The sequence below is a fragment of the Sinocyclocheilus rhinocerous genome, unplaced genomic scaffold (assembly GCF_001515625.1).
Source record: "Sinocyclocheilus rhinocerous isolate Xijiao unplaced genomic scaffold, SAMN03320098_v1.1 scaffold182, whole genome shotgun sequence".
NCBI classification, from domain to species: Eukaryota; Metazoa; Chordata; class Actinopteri; order Cypriniformes; family Cyprinidae; genus Sinocyclocheilus; species Sinocyclocheilus rhinocerous.
The window spans coordinates 117,902-141,616 of record NW_015655576.1 but is presented as its reverse complement, the minus strand read 5'-3'; the positions used below and the strand labels follow the sequence as shown (position 1 = coordinate 141,616).

Below are 23,715 nucleotides of genomic sequence, written 5' to 3'. Positions count from 1 at the left end.
AAGCCTAATTTTAAAAGTGTGATTTCTAGACCTGGAAAAGTCGTAGGCATTTTTATAAATGTTTCTAGTTATGCCAAGGGCTGCAATATTTCATCAGATATAAACTGTGAGTAAAAAAATATTTTAAAAAATTCTTATCCTGTAAATCACGAACAACTGGAAAAGTTGAATTTTGTTATGGACAATGGGGGGCCTTTGAGTCTAAAAAGGTTGAAAACCGCTAGGTTTAGAGAAGTTTTAGGCACTTTCAAATCAGCTGAAGACTAGCTTGGCTAGTCTTAAACCAATTAAGACCAGCAAACCAGCTTAGGCTGGTTTAAGCATGTTTTTTCAGCAATGCAGATTTGCTATTTTTAAGTTAACTGGTGAAAAAGGTCCCTTAGACTCACGTTTTACGTGACAGACTTGAAACATTTATGGTGCAGTCACATTTAACGTTGTTCAACAAATTTCCGTGAAATCCAGTTATTTCAATGCGAGTCCACACAATGTGGCTAAAGTTGGTTTCGCAGCCGGTTCAGGTTGGTCACTCTAATTCGCAGCAGAAACGGATTAGTTTTTTCAACAGTTTAATGGTCTGCGTTGCAGGATTAAACTTAGTTGAAATGTAACTCTACATATAAACAAATTATTTACAGAAACCTCCGAATTGCACCAATAAACTCATGTGTAAACTTCAGTGGGAATCCACACAATCAGGAATTTCGGGACAACGTTAACTATAAAGTTAAAGTTTTAAAAAATCGTTCTAAATTTAAGAGAATATCGGAATCCGCACCACAACTCTAATGATAACGATACAGAGGAATGATATCGTTGGAATCACTTACAGAATAATTTTTTCCAGCTGATGAACGATAAAAAACATTGACTGCCAACCAGAATCCATCTTTGGTGTGAACACTAATATAGTTGTCATTATCTTATAATTATCGCTCTTAGCGTGAATGGGCCTTTTGCACTCATTTACATTTTATGAGAGAGAACATTATATGAATATTTAGCAGTTCTTCATCATGAAACCAATGGGGAACATTTAGCCATTATGGTGTGATGTTATGAATGTATTTATCTAATATTTCTCCTCCTCATCTGCTCTCAGCCCTCATACTGGTGCAGCAGCCCTCGTGTGACCCTGCTGAAGGAGAAGGAGGAAGAGGAGGAGGCCGAGAAGGTGTCGAAGGGCGAATTCTTTGAAGAGGAGCCAGCTGGACTGGTCTCGGGGGTCAAGATCAAACATTTGGCAAAGGTATCATCAGACGCACTGTGTTTTTAGGCCATTGGCCAATGAACTTTGAGCACCTGTTAGACAAGGTTAATGGAGGTCGATCGGAACAAAACTTGAAAGAAATCGGTTTTCAAGGGCGTAAACCATTGTACCGTATTGGCCTGAATATAAGACGACCGCGTTTTTTCAGATGTATTTCCAAGAAAAAAACATCGTCTTATATTCGGGTCAATACGGTATATTGCGCGCTTCTTCACACAGACACACAATATATTTGTATCGTAGGATAGAACTCCTCATTATGAACAACTTGAATGAATATGTAAAAAACAAAACAAAAAAAAAACTGCTTTTGCGAACTAGTCCTAGGTTTTTCGCTCGAAAAACTCCACTGCAGTACAATTCTCTGGACTCTCTAGGTCAATAATTATCAAAAAATTTTTGAACTTTACCCTTTGGGTAGCTATAACGAGGTCGTTTTGAAAAGGGGCCTGTCCAAACATACCCAAAAGCTTAAACGAAACCCCAAAACTTGGTGACAGTTTTATGGAGATCGGACCACAGCTGGCGCTATAACAGTCATAACCGTTAAAAATCATCATATTTCTATGGCAAATTACCTGGGTTCTACTTAGGCAAATTACCCAAAAATGCTTTTTTTAATCATTGATTTGGGTGGTTACAGGCTTGCTAAATAGTATGTATTGTCTTTTTTCATATGTGCTTAAATGCCTTAAAGCGCTTGAATCCCGATAATCGCTGCTTGCAGCTATATTGCTTTAATATAGCTGGTAGCAGATGGTAGACTCTGTGTGTGTCTGTCTGTGTCTGTGTCTGTCTGTGTATGGGCAGTGTGATAGAGACATGTAGAAGCTGTTGGAAAACGTGAGCATGTGGATTGTTCTGTCACAGGTGTTCAAAGTGGGCAATAAGACCAAGGAGGCGGTGAGGGATTTAACGCTCAACATGTTTGAAGGCCAGATCACTGTCCTGCTGGGTCACAACGGCGCGGGCAAGACCACCACACTATCAATGCTGACCGGTAATGAACACAGCAATGCAGTTTTATATATGAAATAGTGTGGCTGTCCCTCTCAAATTGCTTTAGGAAATGTGATTTGTTTTACCGAGTTCATTTTAATGAACTGGTTCAATAAATGATTTACTTGATTCATTTGAATCATATCTATGTTGTGTTCTTGGAACGTGCGGCGAGACATTGTTTATCATCTGTTTTATAGTTGAATAAAGATTAAATACTGCTTTTACCGCTATGTTTATGATTCAGTGAATTCATGAATCAGGTGTTGTAAACTTATAAGTGTCAATCTTGTGCCAGATAAACATAGCTCTTTTTACTGAATCATATAATCTGATAATAATTTAAAGGACTTTAACTGAAATATCTTCAATGTAGTTATAGCCACTTTATGTTAGTAGCTAAGTTAATGTAGCTATGTACTTTTTCAAAATAGCAACTTGTCTAACTATATTAAATTATCAGTAGCTTGTAGCCATTTTGAAAAAAATTTCACAACACTAAAAACACAGTTTAGCTATTCTTTGTTAGCAGCTTATAGCATGGCTACAAGACTGTGTAGTTTTAATTTACCCTGAACTTATGATTCAATTCAATTCAAGTTTATTTGTATAACGCCCTGGCAGCTTTTTGAGCCTGTCTATAGCTGGACATACTGTTTTTCCACGCAATTCTAAAAACTTCCAAGTTAGTTTTTCTCCATTTGTGCTCAAGACTACGAGTTTCTTTCTTGAGAGAATGGGTATTACTGTTGTACCATGGCACAGTACGATATTACTGCGATATTACTGTTACTTATGATTAGATTGTAGCAAGTTTGAAAGCAAGTTAGCTTCACAACACTGTATACTGATTATAAATTATATTTTTAAACTGATTATAAGTTATATAGTAATATTTTTAAAAAGATATTGTCCCCTTAAATACCTTCAGTTTATTTTTTTGTTAGCAGCTTGTATAGCTACAAGCTAGTCTGGCTTTTAATTTATGATTAGCTTGTAGCTAGTTTGACAGTAGCTTCACAACTCTATATATAAACTGAACATAGTTATACAGTATTTTAAAAACATATTGCCCCCTTAAAAAGCTCAGTTTAGCTTATTTTATCAACTTTTATAGCTACAAGTTAGTATAGCTTTTAATTTACCTTGAAAGTAAGATTAGCTTGTAGCTAGTTTGAAAGTAGCTTCACAACACTGCATATAAACTGATTATAAGTTAAAAAGATATGGTCTCCTTGAATACCTTCGCCGTTTAGCTACTCTTTGTTAGCAGCTTGTAGTATGGCTACAAGCAAGTGTAGCTTTCATTTAGCTTAGCCTGACCGTCTCATTCATATTTGTGACACTGGACCACAAAACCAGTCATAAGGGTAAATTTTTTTAAATTGAGATTTACACATCATCTGAAAGCTGAATAAATAAGCTTTCCATTGATGTATGGTTTGTGAGGATAGGACCGAGATACAACTATTTGAAAATCTGGAATCTGAGGGTGCAAAAAAAATCTAAATATTGAGAAAATCGCCTTTAAAGTTGTCCAAATAAAGTCCTTAGCAATGCATATTACTAATGATAATACATTTTTGATATATTTACGGTAGGAAATTTACAAAATATCTTCATGGAACATGATCTTTACTTAATATCCTAATGATTTTTGGCATAAAAGAAAAATCGATAATTTTGACCCATACAATGTATTTTTGGCTAATGCTACAAATATACCCCAGCGACTGGTTTTGTGATCCAGGATCACATTTAAGTCAGTTAGCAAATGTTCTTATCCAGAACGACTTACAGAAGTCTTTAGATCTGCATATTCAGCTAAATACAACCCTCTGATCGCACACAGTCTTACCTGCTAAGTCAAGCTAAATGTTATCTCTCATCGCTAGCAGCTACACCATTGATTCAGCTGTAACTGTTGTAAACAGTGCTTATGGAGGTCAGGCAGAGTTGATCGCTGCTTTCCACCATTCAAACTCTCTTTTTTTCTTCATTCTCAGGCCTTTTCCCGCCCAGCAGTGGTCGTGCGTACATTAATGGTTACGACATATGTCAGGATATGGCTCTGATCCGCCGCAGCCTGGGCCTGTGTCCGCAGCATGACGTGCTCTTCGACAACCTCAACGTCCGAGAGCACCTGCTCTTCTACACACAGGTAGACGCAGATCGAGGACGTCTATAAAATACCTAGCTCTGTGATTGTAAATGGTATCTGTTTTTTTCTGATTAAATGTCCTACATGTGCTTTTTTTGAAAATTAATTTTAATTGTAATAGAGCACAACAGTCCCCGCCCACATTATTCACGACTGTGGTTCTGAACGTATTTTTCCATTCATTTTTTTACCATAGTAATTTCTTAAAAAAAAAAAAGCTTCATTAACGTTAAAGACTTAAAAGTCGTCAACCAAACCAACCAGCTACCAGTGTTATTTTAGTATCACTGAGATACTTTTACACTATTATACTATTTTTTCTGTCTATACGTCTACTTCGTTTATATAATTTTTTATTTCAGTTTTAGTTTGTTATTTTAGTACATTAAGTTAAGCTAAATGAAAATGAGAAATGTTGCCTTGGCAACTCGTGAAAGAAAATAAATTTAAGGTTTTTTTTAAATATAATTTTATTTTATTTCAAATAAAGTTTATTGTCAAGTAACACAAGTTTTTTATGGTTTTGTTAAAGTTTAATTTTTGTAAACTTTCTTGTGTTTTGTTATTTTTATTAGTTTTTTCTATGTATGTCTATATGGTTTTTATTCATGTCAGTTTTAATTTGTTTAGTTATTTTAGTATGTCAAGTTAAACTAAACAAATAAGAAATGCTGCCTTGTAAAGTAGTTGAGAAAATAAGTTTACATATATTTTTTAATATAGACATTTTATTTTATTTCAGTCAAAGTTTATTGTATTTGAAGTAACAAAAGTTTTTTTTAATGGTTTAGTTTGACTGTGGGCTATGAGGTAAAGCAAAATGTTACAAACTTTGATTTGAAGCAAAAAGCTATTTGGAAATTAGGCAAAAAGACAAAGTACTTAGCGGCTTTAATGAGGGAAAGAACTACAATCCCATGAAGTACTGCAAATGACATAGTCAAATCTTATATATATATATATATATAGTTAGATCATGCCTCCACGGCAGAAATATCAGATCCAGCCCTGGACTCCAGATCATGTCAGAAAATATCCGTTTTGTCTGGTAACAGAACAACTAGTCAGCAAAATTATCTAATACCCAAAACCTGTTAACGACAAGTCCTGTCTGGTCCCCAAAACCCTATTAACAGTCAAACACATTATCCTGAATGTGTGGAAACAACGTGGATGTACTGAAAAGTGTCTGTGCATAAATACAATGTATGATCTGTGCGTCAAGAGCGCACATACACTGTTTGTTTGCGCATCAATATATCAGACTCACGCGTGCTTTTACTGTACGACTCCTCTCACCGCAATCGTCTTTACCTTGATTGCAATCCTCATCCATCAAAACTGTACTAGTGAGAAGCTGGTTTGCTTTATCCAGCTGAGCAACGTAGTTTGCTTATCATGCGGTGTGATGTTTTAACGTTCTGTTCAGTCTGCATTTCACACAGCGCGACGTGTGAGAGAGCTCTCACACTCTTCAGAAACAATCCCAGAATATGACAGAGCTCGGCAGAGTTTTAAAGTGACACACACTGGAATGAATAACTCACTGAAAATGCTGCCGGAGTCTCTATTCTCTCTGCCATCTAGGGCTGCCCTCGACTAAAGATTTTTCTGGTCGACTAGTAGTCGTTCATTTGAAGCATTAGTCGACTAATCGCACGTTTATTAATAAACCATTTAAATCATGCTAATGAGCCTTTAATTGCCTACATAGCCTAATAAGCGCTCAAGCGCACATATAAAGCTTGCCATAGCGCAGCAGCAGAAGTAATGATGATGAATGTGTCAGGGAAAAACAGTCAGATTAAACTGCATTAACATTTTAATAATCTATTGATAAACTTGTATTTCCTGTGATTTCGGCTTAAGAGATGAATTCGGCGACACTGACTCGTCATCTCCACAGTAGTGGATGCGCCTGCATGCAAGTTTCATACGGATTACATAATCTGAGAATATTCGTTTTTTTCACATTTGATTTGTTTCATTTGAAAGTAGACATTTCACTCTCTATAGATATATTTTTCATGTCTGTAAGGTTTTTTGGTGTGATTTGCTTGTTGCGGTTCTCTAATTGTTGGAGATTTCTCTGCAGAATCATGGGTAATGTCGTTTATCACCAGGAATTTCACTGTTAAACACGATTTGAAAAAAAAGTTGAAATGTGGCCCAATGGCTTCAATAACAGCATATACCTTCGATGAACAGCCTCGCAGCTCACAGAACATCTGTTTTTAAAGGTTTACAAGTTATCGTTAGAAATCTGTTGGCCGATGGAGAAAATGAATGGCATTTTTGCTTATGAAACCGACTGTTGCACTGTATTCAGCTTTGGGATGGATCTTTACAAATCTTGTTTCTTCTCTTCAGCTGAAGGGTTATCCTTGCGAAAAGATCCCTGATGAGGTGGACCGCATCCTTCGGATCCTGAATTTGGAGGATAAGCGCCATGCACGATCCAAAACCCTCTCTGGTGGGATGAAGAGGAAGCTTTCCATCGGCATTGCTTTAATTGGAGACTCAAAGGTCAGGCAACACTTTGTATTTCACGGTACATTTTATGTTTAGCAGATGTTTTTATGTTGCATTCTATTTCCATTTTGGTCAAGGTTAGTTTGTGCTAGTTAGCATGGCTATACTGGTTGTATCAGTGAGATAAAGAATTGTAAACTGGTTTTCCATAAAGGTTTCCCATTAGCGTTAGCCACTCTAGTGCTAACACTGCCCATGTGGTTTTGTTTATTTCCCTGTAGGTGGTGATGTTGGACGAGCCCACCTCAGGAATGGACCCCTCAGCCCGCCGGGCCATCTGGGACCTGCTGCAGGGCGAGAAGCGCGGCCGCACCATCCTGCTGACCACGCACTTCATGGACGAGGCTGACCTGCTGGGAGATCGGATCGCCATCATGGCTAGCGGAGAGCTACAATGCTGCGGCTCGCCGCTCTTCCTCAAGAACAAATACGGTGAGACCACCTCAAGATCATGAGAGGAGCAGAAAGATTATATTTTAAAGTGAATGATGTGGATGAGCGGACGTTTTAGCCGACTTGTTTCATATTATTTATTAATGTTTTGAATTGTTTTTATTTTTATATTAGAACGGTTATATTTTATATTCAAAATGTATATTTTTTGTACTTTTGTTAATTGATTTTTGTCATTTTTATTGTTTTTTTTATGTTTCTCTGTAGCTTAAATTTATTTTTATTTCTATTTTACTGGCATTTTTTCCATTATTTTTTAATTTCAGCACCTCAACTTATTTCAGTTGCCAAGGCAATATTTCTATTATTTTATTTATTTGTTTTTTTACTTTTTTTTAAGCTTTAGTTTTTCATCTCAGTATTTATTGATTATATTTATTATTAATTATTTAGTTTATTTCAGATATATTTCATTTAACATAATTCAGTTTTATATACATACATTTTATGCACACACGCACACACACATGCATATACATAAACATAAAATTGATATTATATTATATATAAATTTTGTCTTCTATTATATTATAATTTTTTTTTTGCAGAATTTATGATAGCAATAAAAGAGTAGTAAAGAGTGCTAAAAGTAGTGTTTTGCTCCAGTAAGGACATATCTCACTAAAAAAATATTGATCTAATTTAATCTTGTATTTCTACAGGTGCTGGTTACCACATGGTTATAGTAAAAGACGCGTTTTGTAATGTGTCAGAGATCAGCCGTCTAGTGCACATGTATGTTCCCGACGCCACTCTAGAGAGCACTGCAGGCGCTGAACTCTCATACATACTGCCCAAAGAGAGCACCAGCCGGTAAGACAACACTAACTATACATGTCTACTGAATACTGCATAGTATTTTTAAAATAGTGAAACCATATGTGTTATGTGATGCATTTCAGACAGTTGTAAGCAACTATCACTTTACCTGATTATGTTGCATGTTTAATGCAGCGAGTGGCGTATTGTTATTATTTCAGACATAAAGAGACATTTTCCATTTTTAACCCAGTTTTGTGTCTGATTGAATAATGAGTCAAATCAGGTACACTGCATTGTGGGATATGATATATTTCAAGCAATGTACTCTGGTTGTATGCAACACATTTTGACAAAAGTAGTTATTCAGTGCATATAGGTGTTTGTATACTGTGAATAGTGCCGCATACTACAAAAACATCTGATTTGAAGAGGTTACATATTAGACTTGGTTAACAGGAATGCAAACATCAAGGTATCATCGTCGTATGTTTCGTGGAAACATTCCTCTAATTTTCACTGAGATTGCAAGATGGCGGGCCGCTCTAAGATGACTGAAAGCCTGTGACGGGAGGCGGTCCAGATGAAGGCCAAAGAGAGTGACACTTTCAGGCACTGCAAGAGAAGCTGGTCGTTCCAAATCTGTGATTTCTCAAATATTGCAGCTTTACAATGACACCAATTCATTCAAGTCCCCCCAAAAAGGCTGGTCGTCTACATAAGACAAATGCACGAGAAGACAGGACAATGCTGAGAATCTCATGGGGGAATCGGTTCAGCACTGCAGCTGGGGGAATCGGTTCAGCACGGCAGCTGGAATTGCTCACCAGTTGAACACTGAATAGGGTAAAGATCTGTTTAAGAGAAGTCGGACTGAAAGCGCAGTCTGCAGCGACCAAGCCTCTCATCAGCAGAAAGAATCAAAAGGCTAGACTCACCTTTGCTGAGGAGCATGTTGTGTGGAGAGAGGAGAACTGGTAAAAAGTTCACTTTAGTGAAGAGAGCAAGTTTAATTTATTTGGGTCAGATGGGAAACGGTGTCAAACTGAGGAAAGACTGAAGCTCAAGTGTGTAAAGAAGTCAGTGAAAGGTGGAGGAGGAAGTGTCATGGTTTGGGGGATGTTTTCTGCAGCAGGAGTTGGGCTTCTTATACAGATACATGACAGGGTTAATGCAAATGTTTATCAGAACCTCTTTTAGCAACATGCAGTACCTTCCCTGCAAGCATCTCACAATCAGCCTGCAATTTTCATGCAAGGCAAAACTCGCCGTCACACAGCAGAACGTGTAAAACAGTTCCTTGAAGCTGAAAACATTGAAATAATGAAATGGCCGGCCCAGAGTCCTGATCTAAACCCAACTGAAAATATCTGGAAAATCCTTGGCGACAAAGTTATGGCTAAGAAACCCACTATAGTCACCGAACTGTGGAAGAGACAGGAAGAAGTGAAGATGAAGCGATGAAGATTAACAATATTTCAGAAAAAATCAAGTATTTATAGATTGTTCTCTAATTTTGATCTTCACTGTACTTCATACAATTTTTGAGTGACATTAGAATAAGTTTTGTTTTTGATTTTTTGTTGAACTGTTAAAAATGACAAAGAATAAACCTGGATGGATTTGTCAGAAGTGATTTCTTTTCGTGCTCAGTAGTTGGAGCAGGTATTGATTTTCATGCGTGTTCAGGTTTGAGTTTGTACTGTTCTCTGCAGGTTTGAGCTGCTGTTTGCTGAGCTGGAGATGAATCGAGATGAGTTGGGCATCGCCAGCTACGGGGCGTCCGTTACCACCATGGAGGAAGTTTTTCTCAGGTACTTGAACACAAGACCACAAATAATCAAGAATCTCTAATGATATTGTGGGCTGATTTTCCCACCAGGTCCCACAGAGTTTTATTTTTTTCCTAGCTGTATTATTAGTACTATTACTATACTATTATACTATACTATAATAGTATTTAATAACTATTTTATTTTAGTTTTTATTTTTCAATTTTCATTTAAATTTTAGTGTAAATTAAATTATTTAGTGTATTATTAAATATTTAGTAATTTTGTTGTGGCTTTATCATTTTTAGTATTTTTAAAACTATATTTCTATATAGCTTACATTTATTTATTTTTTTATTTCATTTTAGTGATTTTGTCACTTCAACTTAAACTTATTTAAGTTAGTTGCCAAGGCATCTCTAATTCTCTTAAGTTTTCATCAAATTGTAATTTTTAATTTCAGTGTTATTTCATTTGGCAAAAATGATTTTTAATAGTTTTAGTTTTAATTACCAATAACAACGCTGTCTCGCTCTCCTTTTAAATCTCATAATCACTCCAAAGTTGTGTATTCTTTTCAATAATGTCACAAACAAAGGGAAATGCATTAATATTAGCATAAATTAAGTCACGCAGCACAGATGATGGCTTTTCATGTTTACATATCAATACCTATAAACTACATTAGCATGTTTGCTGAAATGTAAAAAGCTTGAAATTGAAGTGAAAATGTGTTGCTAGAAAAAATAAAATTTTGTAAACCGTATGTTCCCTGAGAAAGACCACACCTAAAATCACACTACAGATTTTAAATGCTCTTTCAGAGCTTCCCAGTTCTCCTGGGAGCACTTTAGTGACTCAAAAGAACTGATTCGTTCAAAAAAAGGACTTCTCAACCCTACAGGGAACTGAGAAGTATGATTCTGCAGGACTAAATGACAGATCTCTGCTCTGAAAACACACCCTGCAGAAACGTGCTCAGTCTCTAGTGTCATTCACAAGAGCATGCTTAACCACTGCTCCTTTTTTCATCTCCAAAACATTTTTGCTAATGGTTTTGGGGAGCTCAAGTGCAGTCTTAAGTCTTCTGTCCTACTTTAAATGGCCATTAGCTGTAGGACGGGGCGCAGATTGACAGCTTCAGTGCTGCTATCTCTCCTTCAGCGTCATTTCTCTGAACCCTTCTACATTTTACACGCCCAGCTGTGTCCCAGTAACGGCCACTTGCTTTCATGCAGATCCTCATGTATGTGTCATCTTTTATGTAACTCATGCTCTCAGGGTCGGGAAGCTCGTGGACTCCAGTCTGGATATTCAGGCCATCCAGCTTCCTGCTCTGCAGTACCAGCATGAACGGCGGTCACATGACTGGACCATGGACGACTCCAGCAGCATCAGCGGCATGACAGACGTGACGGATTTCACTGACAGCGGCACTATGATCTCAGAGGACGGCTCCAACATCAAACTCAACATTGGGGTCAGTGACTTCAGCGCTTCTCACGGAAAACTTAATGTGCTTTCAGAAATGAGGTGCTATTAAGTAGTCGAACTAAAACAGCTGAAGAAAAACCCCTACTGTACTGACTGAGATTGAAAGATTCAGAATATTATAGAGACTTGTGGACTCTTTTGACTTGGCATCCTGACAACGACTTCTATAGACAAGCACTATTCACATGGTCATAAATATTATCATGTATATTTAGTATATTATTTCTCTAGCACCTCTAAATGCCACTGTAAGTTTTCCAGTATGTAAGAATGTCAAAATAGGGCTTGAAACTTGTTGAAAATTACTTGTTGACCTCACTAGGTCAAATTAAATGTGAATAGTGAATGTTTCATATATATATATATATATATACACACACACACTTTTTTAAAAATAGTTTAATACCCTGATTTGTGTGAATTTTTTCTCTAGCATAAACATCAAATAAAATAGATGTAATTATTTCATAAGTTTAATAATATAATAAAATGAAGCCTAAATTATTTCTCAGTAGGGATTAGTATTTATTGATAAACTTTTTTTCTCATAAATTACAGAAATATATTTGTTTAATCATTTTCATGCAATTGCTTTATGGTTTGATCCAAATGATGGCTTATTTCCTGAGTGTCAGACTTTTGTGTAGTCACTTTTTCTTTTATTTAGGAAAATCATATTGCATTTCTTTTTTCTTTTTTTTTGGTAATACTGTTTGGCAAAATAAGTTCATTATTAATATATATATATATATATACTTTTATTTTTTATTTTTATCATTTTTTTTGAAAGTCTAATGCTCGCCAAGGCTGCATTTATTTGATAAAAAAATACAGTAAAAACAGTAATATTTTGAAATATTATTACAATTAAAGTAACTGTTTACTATTTGAATATATTGTCAAATATAATTTATTCCTGTGATCAAAGCTGAATTTTCAGCATCATTACTCCAGTCTTCAGTGTCACATGATCCTTCAGAAATCATTCTAATATGCTGATTTGCTGCTCAAGAAACATTTCTGATTATTATCAATGTTGAAAGCAGTTGTGCTGCTTCGTATTTTTGTGGAAACCGTGATACATTAATTTTTTTCAGGATTCTTTTAATAGAAAACTCCAAAAAACAGCATTTATTTGAAACAGAAATAAATGATATATTTGACATTTTTTTAGATAGATTATTTGTTTTTATCCTTCATTACTTTCTGCATGTGTTTATCCTCAGGCCAGGCTCTATATGCAGCAGTTCTACGCTATGTTCCTGAAGAGGGCGCTCTACAGCTGGCGCAACTGGAAAGTGATGGTGGCTCAGTTTCTGGTGCCGCTCATTTTCACTGTGTTGGCCCTCGTAGTAGCCCGCGCCCTCCCTGGAAGCCAAATCACGCCCCAGCTCCGTCTGGTGCTAAAACAATATGGCCCTACTCACGTACCCGTGGCTGTAGACGTCAGTGCTGGGCCGCTGGCTACAGCTCTGGCTGAGATCTATGCTGCACAGCTGCCTTCCCAGAATGCCATTCCTGCCACTAATATAACAGGTAAGAAATAACCGAATGAATAAATAAACGGAAGCTGCCTCAGCAACATCCTAACCTGTCGTTTTTCCTATCAGATTTGTCGGAGTACGTGCTATATAATGCCATGAGGGAGGGCGGGGCTTTCAATGAGCACTGCGTGGTGGGCGCGACTTTCAGGGGCCGATCCAGGAAGAACACTGAGGTCATCGGCTACTTCAACAACCAGGGCTATCACACCCCCGCTACAGCACTCATGCTGGTTGACAACGCTCTCTACAAGCTACTGGCCGGACCCGACGCCTCCATCCAGACTGGAAATTACCCCATGCCCCGCAACATGTCCGAGACGGCCCAGAGCCAGCTTTCTGAGTACGTATCCTCTTTGGGAGTATTTAGTGGCGCTTGACAAGTAGGGCCTATGAAATTTGATTGAATTTTTTCCAAAATTCTGTGTTTTCATTTTAAGATAAGACACTACAGACAAAACCATTGCTTTTTTCAGGCACTGGTCAATTTTGTGATTTTGAGCTATTTTGCCTCCTAAACATGCCATACTAGTGGAAAGAAAACATCAAGTGTTTTTTTTTCATTATATTTCATCTGTTTGCATCTGTAGATTTTATTTACAATACATATCTCTACTTCAGAGGACTTAAATACACTAAATCTATATTTATCTTTCTATATTTAGAAGGTTTTTACAGATGGGTTTGTTAATGTCATTTGACAGTTTTTTTCTGATTTATTGAGTAAAAACTTTTAACTCTAATGTAACAACAAAACAAGATAAAAAAAACATTTATTTATTTACTATATTTATTTTCAGAAATTCTTTTTAAATTTTCCTAGATTCTGTTTATTTATGGTTTAATACAAATTTATTATAAAAATGGTGGTAATCTAATTAATTCATAAAACTTAAACTTTTTTTTTTTAGATTTATTTTTAGCATTAGCATGATAGGACAGTATGATGACAGGAAGCGAAGTGGGAGAGAGAGAGGGGGGCGGGATCAGGAAAGTTTCTCGATGGTGCTAAATGTCAATATAAAACTAGAACAATTGAATTAATCTTTTAAAATGTAATCAAATTAACATTTTACGAACTGTTTTATTTTTGGCAAAGTGCTGCACAACAGAGGTTTACTGTTTAAATTAAAATATGGGCAAAAACCATGTGATATTGTATGTTATTCCATAATGTTTTAATATATTGTTTGAGAAGTAAACATTTTCTGTCATAATTTCTTTAAGTTAAACTGAACTTTTATTTTGACAGGTTGTAGTGAAGACCTTTGAGTTTCTGTGTGTCTGACGAAAATCATCAAAAATCATAGCCTAAGGCAGGGGTTCTCAAACCTCTCCATGAAGTACCCCCAGCACTGCACATTTTGTATGTCTCCCTATATCTGACACACCCACTTCAGGTCTTGCAGTCTCCACTAATGAGCTGATGAGTTGAATCACGTGTGACAGATGAGGGAGACATACAAAATGTGCAGGGCTGGGGGTACTCCAGGACAGGTTTGAGAACCACTGGCCTAAGGTATCAGAACAAACCAAGAACACCAAGTAAAGTTCACTTGGGACACCTAGTCGTTTAGATGGTCTTTCATCCTCATTTTTGTCTCTGCAGGGGTCAGACAGGCTTCGCCATCGCTATAAACCTCATGTACGGCATGGCATCATTAGCCAGCACCTTCGCCCTGCTCCTCGTCTCTGAGCGGTCGGTGAAGTCCAAACATGTGCAGCAGGTCAGCGGTGTCTACCTGTCCAACTTCTGGTTCTCCGCCCTGCTGTGGGACCTCATCAACTTCCTGTTGCCCTGCCTGCTCATGCTGGTCAGTATTAATGTACTGTCTAGGTTCTGTAAGTGGTTCTTAATCTGGAGGCAAGGGTGCTGCAAAATGCCTTAAAATTAGTGCTGTCAAACGATTAATCGCGATTAATCGCTGCATTATCATGCTGCAACATGAGGTGATGGTCGTGGATGAATGGCACAACAATGGGCCTCAGGATCTCGTCACGGTATCTCTGTGCATTCAAAATGCCATCAATAAAATGCACCTGTGTTCGTTGTCCATAACATACGCCTGCCCATACCATAACCCCACCGCCACCATGGGCCACTCGATCCACAACGTTGACATCAGCAAACCGCTCACCCACACGACGCCATACACGCTGTCTGCCATCTGCCCTGTACAGTGAAAACCGGGATTCATCCGTGAAGAGAACACCTCTCCAAAGTGCCAGACGCCATCGAATGTGAGCATTTGCCCACTCAAGTCGGTTATGACGACGAACTGCAGTCAGGTCGAGACCCCGATGAGGACGACGAGCATGCAGATGAGCTTCCCTGAGACGGTTTCTGACAGTTTGTGCAGAAATTCTTTGGTTATGCAAACCGATTGTTGCAGCAGCTGTCCGGGTGGCTGGTCTCAGATGATCTTGGAGGTGAAGATGCTGGATGTGGAGGTCCTGGGCTGGTGTGGTTACACGTGGTCTGCGGTTGTGAGGCTGGTTGGATGTACTGCCAAATTCTCTGAAACGCCTTTGGAGACGGCTTATGGTAGAGAAATGAACATTCAATTCATGGGCAACAGCTCTGGTGGACATTCCTGCAGTCAGCATGCCAATTGCATGCTCCCTCAAAACTTGCGACATCTGTGGCATTGTGCTGTGTGATAAAACTGCACATTTTAGAGTGGCCTTTTATTGTGGCCAGCCTAAGGCACACCTGTGCAATTATCATGCTGTCTAATCAGCATCTTGATGTGCCACACCTGTGAGGTGGATGGATTGTCTTGGCAAAGGAGAAGTGCTCACTAACACAGATTTAGACAGATTTGTGAAATTTGTTTGAGAGAAATAGGCCTTTTGTGTACATAGAAAAAGTCTTAGATCTTTGAGTTCAGCTCATGAAAAATGGGGGCAAAAACAAAAGTGTTGCGTTTATAATTTTGTTCGGTGTATGTGTGTGTACTGTGTATATTTATTATTTATATATAAAAGCACACACAAACAGTATATGTTTTGAAAATATTGACATGTATTTACATGTACATATTTATATTCACATAATTTATATTATATAAAAATATATTTATTATATAAACGTAACATTTTTCTTAAATATATACATGCATGTGTTTGTATTTATTTGTACATAATAAATATACACAGTACACACGCATATATTATGTTCAGTGTTGGGGAAAGTTACTTTTAAAAGTAATGCATTACAATATTGATTGACGGGAGCGGGCGGTCTAACAATATCCCGTTCCCGACGTCCATTCAGAACAGCATATCTGCGCTTTATTCTTATTGACCACCGGTACAGCCTGCACTCGGACTGTTATGCACGTGCTGTGCGCATGCCTTCTACGTCACGCGTTTTATTTGCGGGGTTTGTGTGCAGCATGTGCATAACGATGCTCAGAGCAGACTGTACCGGTGGTAGCCTAAATATACGGCCATCAAACAGAACAGGCAGGTTGTCGACGAGTGACTGAGCAGAATAAGGATGGAGCAAAGTGTAAATGCGCTGTCCTTGAAGGACGTTCAACTCGGTTTTGTTTATATTTTTCTTAGCCTATAATTTTAAATGACAGATATTGTATTTATTTATTTTTCTCTGCGACATTTATACTGTGTTAACAGAAAAATGTAAAACGAATTTTGTATTTTGACAAGACGAATAAAAATAGCTAATAGGCTATTTTTGTACAACCTACATTTTTTTTCTCTCTGCGACACTTTTTCCTATTGTGTTGTAAATGTTAAATGAATTGTATCCTGACAAGACGAATAAAAATAGCTAATAGGCTATTTTTGTACAACCTACATTTTTTTTCTCTCTGCGACACTTTTTCCTATTGTGTTGTAAATGTTAAATGAATTGTATCCTGACAAGACGAATAAAAATAGCTAATAGGCTATTTTTGTACAACCTACATTTTTTTTCTCTCTGCGACACTTTTTCCTATTGTGTTGTAAATGTTAAATGAATTGTATCCTGACAAGACGAATAAAAATAAGAAATACAATTTTTATTTTCTCTGACACTTTTTTTTTTTTTGTACTGTGTTGCATAAAATATTAAACAGATTTTGTGTCTTAGGATAATTCATATAAATTCAAGTCAAAGTCAATAAATTCAAGACTCTTGACAAGACGAATAAAATAACATACAATTTTGTGCAGACTACACTTTTATTTGTCAGCCTATCTCTCTTTCAGTAGCGGAAATTTAAATGTGAGATTCTGGAAACGAAATCTAAATTTAGTGGGAACGGTTGGGTCGGGAAGAAAATTATTCTAAGCGGACAGCGGGCGAACAAAGAGTGAATATATAGCGGGAGCGAGTGGGTGCGGAATAGAACCTTGCGGGAGCAGGACTAAAAAAATAGTCCCGCGCAGACCTCTACCCCAGGGGGTACGCCGCTGTAAAAAATTTGAGAACCACTGCTTTAAAATAATACAAAGTATGCTTTGAAATAAGCTAAAACTCAAGATGTACAGTGATTTAAATTAATTCCCTCGACACCTGGCATTTGGAAAACCTGGATATATGAGGCTGATTTGTTATTTCTAGGTGGTCTTCCAGGTGTTTTCAGTGAAAGCATTTGTGGCTGAAAACCACCTGGTGGATGTTCTGCTGTTGCTGCTTCTGTATGGCTGGGCGGTGATTCCCCTCATGTACCTGCTCAGCTTCATGTTCTCCTCGGCCGCCACCGCTTACACGCGCCTCACTATCTTCAACATCCTCAGCGGCACAGCCACCTTCCTCGCGGTCACCATCATGACCATACCTGGTGAGACACGCACGTCCGCACTTGCATTTCAATTCTTGCTAGAATGTCTGTTCAAACACTTTGCGTTCTTGTGGTTGTCTTCCCTCAGAGCTCAAGCTGGTAGACCTGTCTCACCTCCTGGATAAGGTCTTCCTGATCTTCCCGAATTACTGCTTGGGCATGTCCTTCAGCGAGTTCTATCAGAACTACGAGATCATCACTTTCTGCACCTCCAGTGTCTTTGCCGAGTACATTTGCAAGTACTACAGTGAGTGACTGATAATCACCCTGAAAAACCACCTGAACTAAAACTCATAAGCTCATGCTAGGTCAGTTCTGATCAGTGCCATTTCTGGCATTGTGCTGGCACTTCGCCTATGCAAATGTGAAGCCCTGGATATTGAATTTTAGTTTTTCTGTAATATGTTAGCCTGTGTGTGTATAATATGATTAAATCATTCGTTGTGTTTAGTGTCTCGATGGAGCTATAAGACCAGCACCGCTAGCTGGTAAATCTTCTGAATATTGACTGACGTCATTGAAAAGCAACTAGCAGTGCAAACATGAGCGTTTAGCATCATGTGGCGCACTTAATGTGGACTGTGTTGTCATTCTCATTGGCATTTTTGCTGGTCATCTGCAGACATCACGTATCAAGTAAACTACTTTTCCATGGATGAGCCTGGAGTGGGTCGCTTCCTGGTGGCCATGTTCCTGCAGGGTGTCGTCTTCATCGCCCTGCTTTTCTTCATTGAGCTCCGGTGCATCCATGTGCTGCTCAACCTCTGCAGGAGACACAAGAAGGTGGGAGAGGAAAGAAAAATCAGGATATGGTGCTGCTGTTTTATTGGTTTGGATGCTAACAATCACAGCTGTGGGTGTGTTTTTTTGTCAGATTTTGCTGTTGGCAGAAGAAGCTCTTCAACCTGAGGACAGAGATGTTGCGGAGGAGAGAAAAAGAGTTTTGGAGTGCCAGCCAGTGGTTGAGTCCATGGTGGGCAGCCCACTTATCCTACAGGAGCTCAGCAAAGTATGAAGTTCACATTGTATTATTTGGCTCCAAACTACAGTATGTTAATGTGATTACCTCAAAGTTTCAGTTTCCACTTATATTCTGTGAAAAAGTATTTTGGATTGCTTTAATGCATTGACATGCAAGTTCCACTGTATCATTGCCACAGTGCCCTGAGTATACAAAACCAGTTGGGTGGTGCCATCTGTTGGCCAAAGTGCATAAAACATGCAGAAAATCATGCTTTGGAATAATTTGGCCTAAGGTCACGCTCCTTTTTATAACTGGTCATTTCTATGGCTTTCTGCTATTTTGTGGACATTGTTTAGGAAGGAAGCCTCACAGAATCCACTAAATGGGATATTGGTATGCAACAACGTTCTCCAGAAATACCTGAGTTACTGGCAAATATGCTAAACAGGAAGTGATATAGTCTCTTAGCACATGTTTTGCATTTCATTGCCACAATGCCCTGAAAATACCATGTAAATTTGGTCATAGCATTTTACCAAACAAATTTGTTACCAGACAAAATTGTTTGGTGTTTAGTTTATTGTTTTTACCCTTTTTTAATCTGTGGTTGTATTTCTCTAGGTATATTCAGGTGGGCAGTCGTTGTTAGCGGTGGACCGTTTGTCTTTGGCCGTTGGGAAGGGCGAGTGCTTTGGTTTACTGGGATTTAATGGAGCAGGGAAGACTACGACATTCAAAATGTTGACGGGTGATGAAAGCATAACTTCAGGAGATGCCTTTATTGACGGCTACAGCATCCTCCGAGATGTGAAAAAGGTTGAGCATTTTGTTATCTCATTGCCATTTCATATAAAATAGTTCCCTAACACTGGAAATTAGGGTCAAGGTCAAACTTTATTAGTTAATTAATTTTTAGAGATGAGAGATATTTAGATTTGATGTAAGGGAATGGATTAACAGTATTAAATATGACTTCACTTCAGGTGCAGCAGAGAATTGGCTACTGTCCCCAGTTTGATGCGCTGCTAGATCACATGACAGGGCGGGAAACCCTGAGCATGTATGCCAGACTGAGGGGCATCCCAGAGAAATACGTCACAGCCTGTGTAGAAAACGTCCTGCGTTCGCTGCTGCTCGAACCTCACGCTGACAAACTTGTCCGCAGCTACAGGTATAAACATGAGACCTGAGAGAAAGAGGATGGATGGTTAGAAATAATTGATGGGTGGGTTAGATATGATTAATGCATGGTAAGAAATGATGGAAGATTAGATTTGATGGTTAGATGAGGGTTAGACATGATATATAGATGGTTAGATGTGATGAATGCATTGATAAGTATGATTGATGGTTGATTAGAAATGAAGGATGATTTTGGTTTATGATAGAGATATTTAATGGGTGGTTAGATATGATGAAGAATGAATGGTAAAATATGATTGGTTCGATATGATTGGGTTGATCGATATGATTTATGGGTGGTTAAATATGATTTGTAGGTGGTTAGATGTGATAATGAATGGATGGTAAATTATGAAATATGGAGGGTTACATATGAGTCATGGGTGGTTAGGTATGATGAATGAATCAGAAAATATTTCATGGATGTGTAGATATGATTCGTGGGTGGTTGGATATGATGATGAATGGCTGGTTGAATGACATGATATATGGATGTTAGATATGATTCATGGATGGTTAGATATGGTTCATCGATGTTAGATAAGATTCGTGGATGGTTAGATAAGATTTGTGGATGGTCAGATATGATTTGTGGATTGTTAGATATGGTTCATGGATGGTTAGGTATGATTTGTGGATTAGATTATATGATTCATGGATAGTCAGATATGATTTGTGGGTGGTTGGATATGATGATGAATGGCTGGTGAGATATGATATATGGATGTTAGATATGTTTCATGGATGGTTAGATTAGATTTGTGGATGGTTAGGTATGATTCATAAGATTCGTGGATGGTTAGCTATGATTGGTGGATGGTTAAATATGATTCAGGGGTGGTTAGATATGATTCATGGGTGGTTAGATATGATTCGTGGATGGTTAGATATGATTTGTGGATGGTTAGATATGATTCGTGGATGGTTAGATATTAGGGGTGTAACTAGGGCTGCACGATTAATCGAATGCGATTGTCATGCGCATTTTGATAGTAATGCCGGTTCTATAATCAGCAGGAAATCATCATCACGTGCTTTCAGATGGAGCAGAATTTACTACACATAGCCATAGAAGAGCGCAAGGTTTATCTGATAATCAGATGCATGAAAGTAGTGTTCGTTGCTATAGCAAACAGACATCGGGCGCGTTTTCTTTCAGAATCATCATTCGTCGATGGAGAGAAGTTAAATACTATAGCATTTTATTTAGTGAAAATGAGATAAAGAAGTTTTCTCACTGAAAGAGAAGTGATCTCGCGCTCATAGACGTGCCGGGCTATATCTGCAGCTAAACTGTATAAAAAGCAGAATGAACTAGTGAAACATTAAGACAATAAATAAATAAAATTTATGAATGATGCAGTGCTAATTGACATATCATTCATTACAGTACAGAAACTATACAGTATATTTTCTACCTAATTCTGTGCAGAAATTTGAAATAATTGTTTGTAGTATATAAAACAATCATAAAATTGCCATTAGGAAAAAACTATAGATTACAAATGATTGATTATTGTCCAGCAGTGTATTTGATTTCTTATAGAAAATTCAAAGTAAGAGATAAGAAAATAATTCCTTGTAAATATATACAGTATATATATATAATAATTCCTGTGAATGCCCTTAAAGAATGCAGAATCGAATCATTAATCGAATCGAATCAAATTTAATTGTGAATCGAATCGAATCGAATCGTTCTGAATTTGCAAAAATCGTTCTTGAATTGAATCGAAAACCTATGAATCTAATCGATTCGCTGTCTACCCAAAGATTCACAGCCCTATTAGATATGATACATGGGTGTTTAGATATGATTCGTGGATGATTCGATATGATTCATTGGTGGTTAGGTATGATTTTTGGATTGTTAGATATGATTCATGGATGGTTAGATATGATTCATGGGTGGTTAGATATGATTCATGGATGTTATATATGATTAATGGATGTTTAGATATGATTTGTGGGTGGTTAGGTATGATTTGTGCATAGTTAGATATGATTTGTGGATAGTTGGATATGATTCGTGGGGTGGTTAGATATGTTGGATGGATTGTTAGATATTTTGAATGCATGGCTAAATATGATGGCTGGTTAGATTTGATAGATTTGATGGTTAGATGATGGTTTAATATCATGTATGGAATGTTAGATATGATGGATTGATGTTTAGATAAATGCATGAGTGAATATGATAGACTAGTTTATTGAAGTGTAAGGAAACAGATGCAACAGGAAGACTCTGAATGTCAGAAGTTAAATCATTTGTTTGTTATATGCTGTTACGGTGTATTCTAAGTTGTCTATTGGATCCTACACAGTGGCGGCAATAAGAGGAAGTTGAGTGCAGGCATGGCTCTAATCGGTGGGCCGCCTGTGATCTTCCTGGACGAGCCATCTACTGGCATGGACCCTGTGGCCAGACGGCTGCTTTGGGACGCAATTACACGCACCAGAGAGTCTGGCAAAGCCATCATCATAACCTCACACAGGTAAGCCACAAATAATGCAAATATGAATGGGAAATGAAAAGAAGCATGCTACATCAGAACAAACTTTCTCATTCTCTCTCTGCAGTATGGAGGAGTGCGAGGCGCTGTGTACTCGGCTGGCTGTCATGGTGAACGGCCAGTTCAAATGTCTGGGCAGCCCGCAGCACCTGAAGAGCAAGTTTGGTAGCGGTTACACGCTGCTGGCGAAGGTCCGCGTGGACACGGAGTTAGAGGAGATGGATCTTCAGCTCTTCAAAGACTTCATTGAAAGCACCTTTCCAGGTATTTAAGTGACCTGCTTTGTATTTCCACTGGACAGTTTTTATAACTGTTTTGACGGTTTTTATAACTTTCACCTGATGGCTCTCGCAGGAAGTTTACTGAAGGATGAACACCAGGGAATGGTCCACTATCACCTGACTGACAAAACTCTCACCTGGGCACAGGTACGTCTCAAACACATGTAGTCTAAACATTGTGATGATCCGAATAGCATACTACTATTTCTGCAGTATGTGTACTGCAGACAGTATGCAAATGCTCTGTTTATAATATACCCAGACTGACCAAATTGTGAGTTTCCCACAATGCAATGCACAGGACTTGACCGTCCTTTTCCAGTGTGACAGATAAACCAGAAATGATCTCAGATACATTTAAAATAGTTTTTAATATTATTATTTAATTCAGTTTTAGTTATAGTTTTTGGGTATTTTTAAACGCAATTAAATAATAAATGCACCATAAGTTATTACAATAATAGTTAAATAGACACCATTCAACTGAAATGTATATTGTTTCATTACTGTATTTTATCTAATACTAGACATGATACACTATGTATGCAGTACATAATAGTTGTCCATTTCCAGTATGACAGATAAACCAGAAGTGATAATTACATCTGTAAAATTATTTAAAGGGGTCATATGATGTGATTTCAATTTTTCCTTTCTCTTTGAAGTGTTACAAGCTCTTGGTGCATAAAGAAGATCTGTAAAGTTGCAAAGACTAAAGTCTCAAATCCAAAGAGATATTCTTTATAAAAGTTAAGAGTCAACCACGCCTAGCTAAAACAGCTCATTCTAACACGCCCCCACGTCTACGTCACGATGTGGGTTTTGTGGGAAGATTTGCATAATGCTGCCCAAATGTTCATGAAAAGAAAGAAGGCGTAACTTTTATTCTCGCTGTAGTATTGTTGCCGCCGCCGCCATGTCGTGAAGGCGCTGTGTGCTTCGTAGTGAAAGCGAAACTACTTTGTTTGGCCTTCCAAAAGAGGACGATATCCGCTTCGTCA

General features: G+C 37.8%; 1 protein-coding gene across 1 annotated transcript in view; it reads left to right on the top strand.

The window, feature by feature from the left end:
* LOC107718613 (ATP-binding cassette sub-family A member 3-like) overlaps positions 1–23,715 on the top strand; it is a 54,971-nt gene that overhangs the window by 29,426 nt on the left and 1,830 nt on the right. The window contains exons 11-30 of the mRNA XM_016525781.1: positions 1,103–1,249; positions 2,141–2,270; positions 4,276–4,430; positions 6,801–6,956; positions 7,184–7,394; positions 8,078–8,228; positions 9,890–9,988; positions 11,228–11,426; positions 12,667–12,976; positions 13,051–13,324; positions 14,591–14,795; positions 17,555–17,774; positions 17,863–18,021; positions 18,397–18,557; positions 18,649–18,783; positions 19,360–19,554; positions 19,722–19,909; positions 22,245–22,415; positions 22,501–22,697; positions 22,788–22,861. Of these exons, the coding sequence (XP_016381267.1) occupies positions 1,103–1,249; positions 2,141–2,270; positions 4,276–4,430; positions 6,801–6,956; positions 7,184–7,394; positions 8,078–8,228; positions 9,890–9,988; positions 11,228–11,426; positions 12,667–12,976; positions 13,051–13,324; positions 14,591–14,795; positions 17,555–17,774; positions 17,863–18,021; positions 18,397–18,557; positions 18,649–18,783; positions 19,360–19,554; positions 19,722–19,909; positions 22,245–22,415; positions 22,501–22,697; positions 22,788–22,861 (3,537 nt within the window). The remainder of the gene's footprint in view (positions 1–1,102; positions 1,250–2,140; positions 2,271–4,275; positions 4,431–6,800; positions 6,957–7,183; positions 7,395–8,077; positions 8,229–9,889; positions 9,989–11,227; positions 11,427–12,666; positions 12,977–13,050; positions 13,325–14,590; positions 14,796–17,554; positions 17,775–17,862; positions 18,022–18,396; positions 18,558–18,648; positions 18,784–19,359; positions 19,555–19,721; positions 19,910–22,244; positions 22,416–22,500; positions 22,698–22,787; positions 22,862–23,715) is intronic.